This window comes from Amblyraja radiata, unplaced genomic scaffold (assembly GCF_010909765.2).
Source record: "Amblyraja radiata isolate CabotCenter1 unplaced genomic scaffold, sAmbRad1.1.pri scaffold_785_ctg1, whole genome shotgun sequence".
In the NCBI taxonomy this organism is placed as follows: Eukaryota; Metazoa; Chordata; class Chondrichthyes; order Rajiformes; family Rajidae; genus Amblyraja; species Amblyraja radiata.
In genome coordinates, this window is record NW_022630794.1 from 28,412 (window position 1) to 35,442 (window position 7,031).

General features: G+C 50.5%; 1 protein-coding gene across 1 annotated transcript in view; it reads right to left on the reverse strand.

Annotated features, from left to right (window-relative positions):
* Window positions 1–1,967: 1,967 nt before the first annotated feature.
* The window catches only part of LOC116970354 (matrix Gla protein), a 5,819-nt gene continuing 755 nt past the window's right edge, over window positions 1,968–7,031 (reverse strand). The window contains exons 2-4 of the mRNA XM_033017017.1: window positions 6,033–6,062; window positions 5,285–5,354; window positions 1,968–3,195 (exon numbers count right to left, since the gene is read on the reverse strand). Coding sequence (XP_032872908.1) covers window positions 2,991–3,195; window positions 5,285–5,354; window positions 6,033–6,062 — 305 coding nt within the window. The 3' untranslated portion in view covers window positions 1,968–2,990. The remainder of the gene's footprint in view (window positions 3,196–5,284; window positions 5,355–6,032; window positions 6,063–7,031) is intronic.

Genomic DNA, 7,031 nt, shown 5'->3' on the forward strand with positions numbered 1-7,031 from the left:
TGGGGGTGCATATAACGGACACCTTAAACTGGTCCACAAACATTACATCTCTGGCAAAACGGGCACAGCAGCGGTTGTACTTCCTCCGCAGGTTGAGAAGTTTACACCTCCATCCTCCCATCCTCGCCACCTTCTACAGAAGCACAATTGAGTCGGTCATGACCAGCTGCATCTCTACGTGGTGCGGCAGCTGTACAGCTGCGGACTGGAAGTGCCTTCAGAGAGTGGTGAGGACAGCGGAAAAAATCATTGGGGCTTCTCTTCCTTCAATCATGGACATGGGGTACAAGCGCTGTCTGATTAGAGCTAAAGGCATTACCAGAGCCCCCACACACCCACAATTTGGACTGTTTATACTGCTTAACTCTGGGAGGAGGTACCGCAGCATGAAGAGCGGGACAACCAGGTTCTGCAACAGTTTCATCCCCCAGGCCATAAGATTACTGAACAAAACCGAGGCTAGAACTTTTTAAATATCGACACTTTTAAAAAAAAACTTTTTTATATATATTTATTTTACAGAACCATGCACATGAGGCATTTTTATGGACGCACCTAGCACTTTTACTTTTACTATTTACCTGATTGGAGAGTCAAATGCAACAAAACTTCGTTCAAGGTGCACTGTGTCTAGGTGTATATCTGAATGACAATAAAGTTTTCATTCATTCAGCTGGGCTTGTACACTCTAGAGTTTAGAAGGATGAGAGGGATCTTATTGAAACATATAAGATTGTTAAGGGTTTGGACACGCTAGAGGCAGGAAACATGTTCCCGATGTTGGGGGAGTCCAGAACCAGGGGCCACAATTTAAGAATACGGGGTAAGCCATATAGAATGGAGACGAGGAAACACTTTTTCTCACAGAGAGTTGTGAGTCTGTGGAATTCTCTGCCTCAGAGGGCGGTGGAGGCCGGTTCTCTGGATGCTTTCAAGAGAGAGCTAGATAGGGCTCTTGAAGATAGCGGAGTCAGGGGATATGGGGAGAAGGCAGGAACGGGGTACTGATTGGGGATGATCAGCCATGATCACATTGAATGGCGGTGCTGGCTCGAAGGGCCGAATGGCCGACTCCTGCACCTACTGTCTATTGTCAAAGGGTAGTCCGAGGGTCCCCGATGAGGTAGATGGTAGTTCAGCACTGCTCTCTGGTTGTGGTGGGATGGTTCAGTTGCCAGCGCAGAAACAGGCCCTTCAACCCACGGAGAGCAGACTGACCATTAAATACTAAAGTAAACACTCATTTCTACAGCGAGCGAAGAATCACACACACAAGAGTAAATAAACATTCTATATATCTTTATTGTACATTCTATAAATGCCATTGAAGAATCCCGTTACACACAGGGCTGATAATGAATAGTTTGTAAGCTTCAGCCTGAGATGGATGAGGAGCAGTTATTGGTTTGTGATGCTGAGAGATTGTATTTACAATGTATGTGTGTGTGTGTGAATACATACACATATATATATATATTTGCGCTCTATAATCTTTATGTTTTTTCCCGCTGCTTTGGTTACAGATATTTAGCAGTAAGTATATTATCCAATCTCACGAGCTTAGGCAGGCAGGATATGCTTTGGTTTAGAGATACAGCGCGGAAACAGGCCCCCCCCCCCAGAGTCCGCATCGACCAGCGATCTCCGCACACTGACACTACCCTACACACACTAGGGACAATTCGCACGTATACACACCAAGCCAATTGACCTACAAACCCGCACGTCTTTGGAGTGTGGGAGGAAACCGAAGATCCCGGGGAGAACGTACAAACTCCGTACTGGCAGCGCCCGTGGTCGGGATCGAACCCGTGTCTCCGGCGCTGCATTCGCTGTAAGGCAGCGACTCTACCGCTGTGCCACCGTGGCGGCCCAATATGCGTGAGATGGAACAGGTCAGAGGCGTTACCACTCGCACTTGGCCCACCCCCGTCCAAACTCAAACCGTTGCTGATTAGTTTGGTTCAGTTTGTGAGGGGAACAGGCCCTTCGGCCCATCGAGTCTGCGATGAAGGGCAGACAGGGGCAGTGATTCTGGGACACCCTGGGGCAGGTGCTCCGTGGAGCTGTGACTGGGGAGACCATGAACCACCTTGAGAGGAAGGGTGAGGAGCTCTCACCGTGGGCACCGGGAGGTTGCCATTGTCAGGACATCTCTCACCATGGACGCTGCCTGACCTGCTGGACGTTTACTCCACTTTCTGTATTCATTTAACGTTGCCCCCTGCTAACCGCGGCTCCTATTGGCGTGCGTGCGCATGTGTGTACGTGTGTGTACGTGTGTGTACGTGTGTGTTTGAATTTGAGTCTAGTTTATTGTCACGTATACCGAGGTACAGTGAAAAGCTTTCTTGTCGTGTGCCAACCAGTCCGCGGAAAGGGGGTACATGATTCCGATCGAGCCGCCCACAGTGTGCACATATATCAGAGTAGAGATTTAAAAGGGTGGAGCGATTGTAATGCGTCCAGGTCTGTGACCAACGTGCTAAGAGTCGTCTGCGTTGGACGCCATCTTGGATCTTGGAAGTGTGTGAGTGTATTAGCGTGTGTGTTGTGTGTGAGACTGTACTCTGTGTGTGTCTTGTGTGTGTGTGTGTGTGTGTTTGTATGTTGTGTCTAAAGGGCCTGTCCCACTTGGCCGTCATTGGCGCGTAATTTACGTGACATCATTTACGCGTCACGATGCACGACTCGTGACACGCACGTGATGCGCGAATGGTCCGTGATGACATAAGCAGTGGCGCGCGGTTGCTCGCGGCGTCCCAGGATTTTGTGATGTACAAAATCTTCGCGCGCCATCTGCGTGAGGTGCAAAGACGGCCTAGTGGGACAGGCCCTTAAGTGTATCTAACTGTGTGTAGTGTGTGTGTGTCTGGCTGTTTAGTGTGTGTGTTGTGTCTAGTTTGTGTATTGTGTGTTGTGTGTGTAGTGTGTGACTGTAGTGCGTGCGTCTGTGTAGCGTCTGTGTAGCGTGTGTGAAGGTGCGGGGCCTAGTATCGGTAGTAGTGTTGCCGGCTGCGACTGCCTCTCTGCCTGTGGGACCGTTGCCGGCGGTAGCCGTTGGCCTGTGGCTGGGCGTTGCCGAAGTACCTGCCGTAGGCTTGTCGGTGTCCGATCTGCCGGGCGAGCATGTCACAGGGGCGGAACTCCTCACACTGCTCCCTGTTCAGCTCATACGGTGACTTGATGCGCATCCTGGAAAACATGCACCCAAAAATAAGCCGACCATCCCGATTTAGTGACCTCGGGGGCGATTATCCGGCAACTGGCAATCCGGCACCTCCATTAATACAATATTCCGGATGCGCGCTTGGAATGAACCCCCTGGAAGTCCCCCCCGACAATGTGGCGCCAAGGACGGGTGAGGTGGCCGATCTTGACCCCATCGGGACTTCCGCGGCCGATCGGCGGCTGGGATTTGCCACCCCCCCTCCCTGTGGCCGGGGTTCTGGACCTCTGGCCAGGGCTGGAGCCGGCAGTTCTGTTCCCTTCGGCCAAGGCGGAAGGTTCCGGAACCGTCGGACTCCTCTCGGAGGCCGTGGCTTCCGTTAGTCCGGCAACACGGACAATCCGGCAAGGCTCCGGAACCGAGGGTGTCGGGCAATCGGTGTTGGGGCTGGACATGGGGTCGGACACCAACGCATCTACGTTCTCAGAAGGCTTCGGGAGTTGGGCGTGTTCTCGCCAACCTTCACCGACTTCTACAGACGCGCCGTAGAAAGCGTTTTATCGGGGACGCACCACAGCCTGGGTTGGGGAACGGCTCCAACCAAGGCCGCAAGAAATTGCAGAGAATTGTGGACGCAACCCAGACCATCGCACACACAAACCAACATATACATGTTGGGAGGTCATGTTCCAGCTGTATCAGACGTCGGTGGGGCCAAGATTAGAGTAATGTGCTTATTTCTGGGCACCGTGTTATAGGAAAGATGTTGTCAAGCTGGAAAGGGCCCAGAGAAGATTTACCAGGATGTTGCCCGGACTCGAGGGGTGTGAGCTACAGGGAGAGATTGAGCAGGCTGGGACTCTACTCCTTGGAGCGCAGGAGGATGAGGGGCGATCTTATAGAGGTGTGTACAAAATCATGAGAGGAATAATAATAATAATGGATGGGATTTATATAGCGCCTTTCTAATACTCAAGGCGCTTAAATAGATGCACAGAGTCTCTTGCCCAGAGTAGGGGAATCGAGGACTAGAAGATATAGGTTTAAGGTGAAGGGGGGGTGGGGGGGGAAGCTTGAATGGGAACCTGAGGGGTAACTTTCTTACACAAAGGGTGGTGGGTGTAGGGAACGAGCTGCCGTTCAGGGTAGCTGAGGCGGAAACATTTAGATACATTTGGACAGGCAAAATTCTCCCCGTGACCTGCGTGGGTTTTCTCCGAGATCTTCAGTTTCCTCCCACACTCCAAAGACGTGCAGGTTTGTAGGTTAATTGGCTTGGGGTAAATGTAAAATTGTCCCTAGTGTGTGTAGGATAGTGTTAGTGGGCGGGGATCGCTGGTGGGCCGAAGGGTCTCTAACCTATACTAAACAAAGCCTAAAGGGCCCGTCCCACTGTACGAGGTAATTCAAGAGTTATCCCGAGTTCTCCCCTGATTCGAGCTCGTGTAATGTACGTAGCGGGTACGTAGGGGCTCGTGGATGTCACGTAGCGGCTCGTACGAGTAACGGTAGGTACTCGGGAAATCCGGTAACTCGTGACGTTTTTTTCAACACTGTGAAAAATGTCCACCAGTAAAGAAATACTCGTGATGAAAAAAATGGTTACATTTTGCTCGTACGAGATCGCTACGGACATTACACGAGATCGAATCGCAGGGGAACTCGGGAGAACTCTTGAATTACCTCATACAGTGGGACAAGTCCTTTAGAGTGGATGTGGAGAGGATGTTTCCACTAGCGGGAGAGTCTAGGACTAGAGGTCACAGCCTCAGAATTAAAGGACGCTCTTTTCGGAAGGAGATGAGGAGGAATTTCTTTAGTCAGAGGGTGGTGAATCTGTGGAATTCTTTGCCACAGAAGGCTGTGGAGGACAAGTCAGTGGATATTTTTAAGGCAGAGATAGATAGATTCTTGATTAGTGCGGGTGTCAGGGGTTATGGGGAGTGGGCAGGGGAATGGGGTTGGGAGGGAGAGATAGATCAGCCATGATTGAATGGCGGAGTAGACTTGATGGGCCGAATGGCCTAATTCTGCTCCTATCACATGACCTTGTGACTAAATGTCCAGCTCTCTGTGGTTTGATGAAGAGATCGAGTCTCGGGATGGTGAACGTACCTCTCCCACGGGTTGCTTGGCCTTGCTGGTCTCATGAAGAAATTGGCATCTCTCCTCCTGAGGAACATGGCTGGAGGGAAAGGAGTCAAATCAGTGGCTGTCGAAACAAGGGAGACAAAAATGCTGGAGAAACTCAGCGGGGTGAGGCAGCATCTATGGAGCGAAGGAATAGATGACTTTTCGAGACTCTCGACCCGAAACGTCACCCATTCCTCCGCTCCATAGACGCTGCCTCACCCGCTGAGTTTCTCCAGCATTTTTGTCCACCTTCGTTTTTTCCAGCATCTGCAGTTCCTTCTTAAACATGCAGAAGCAAGGAACTGCAGATGCTGGTTTGTACCAAGGATAGGTGCAGAGAGCAGCATCATCAAGGACCAGGCTCACCCCCGGGCACTCCCTCTTCTTCCCTCTCCCATCGGGCAAGAGGCACAGAAGTGTGAAAACGCACACCTCCAGATCCGGGGACAGTTTCTTCCCAGCTGTTATCAGGTAACTGAATCATCCTACCACAATTACAACTACTATCCATCTCATTGGTGACCCTCGGACTATCCTTGATCGGACTTTGCTGGCTTTACCTTGCACTAAACGTTATTCCCTTATCATGTATCTATACACTGTGGACGGCTCGATTGTCTTTCCGCTGACTGGTTAGCGCGCAACAAAAGCTTTCCACTGCGCCCGTGGCAATAAACGGAACTGAATTCTCCTCCGTTACGCTAACGCATGCTTATACAAGTCAACGTACCATCGTCAATCTCGTTGGACTCTGAGGAGTCTGTAAAGAGAAGAAAGCTGCTGTTAGTAACAGTCACAAAAAGCAAGCGACAATTGTGAAAATTCACGACATAAGGAATTGCAGGTGTTGGCGTCTCGAGACAACTACAAAGTGCTGGAGGAACTCAGACTGAAGAAGGGACCCGACCCGAAACATGGTCCGTCCATTCCCCCACAGATGTTGCCTGACCCGCTGAGTTCCTCCAGCACTTTGACTGTGGAAATCATATTTTTTCTTAAACAGCATAAGCAATAGAGCAAATATTTAGTGAGTTAAATATAGGACATAGGGTGGTACAGGAGCACAGTGGTAGAGTTGCTGCCTCACAGCGCCAGAGACCCAGGTTCGTTCCTGACCACCGGCGCTGTCTGTACGGAGTTTGCACGTTCTCCGGTTTCCTCCCACACTCCAAAGACGTGCAGGTTTGAGGGTTAATTGGCTTCTGTAAAATTGTCCCTAGTGCGTAGGACAGTGTTGGTGTACGGGGGGCCGCTGGTGGGCGCGGGCTCGGTGTACACTAGCACAGGAACAGGCCCTTCAGCCCACAATGTCCTTGGCGAACGTAATACCAAGTTAAGCTAATCTCCGAAAACGGACACAAAATGCTGGAGTACCTCAGCATTAAGACAGGCAGCATCTCCGGAGAGAAGAAATGGGTGATGTTTCAGGTCGAGACCCTTCTTCAGACTGAGTTAAGGTAATCTCCACTGCCTACATGCAATATCAATATCCCTCAGTTTCCTGTATATTGGTGTGCCTATCTAAAAGCCCCTTAAACACCACAATCGTACCTGCCTCCACCACCGCCCCCAGCAGTGTGTTCCAGTCACTTACAACTCTCTGTGTAAAATAAATCATAGCCCCAAATATCATCCCTTTTAAACTTTCCCCCCCTCTTGCCTTAACGCTGTGATTTCTAGTTACAGCAATCCTCTAATAACGCTCATATTTCGCTTGGGTAGTTTACAA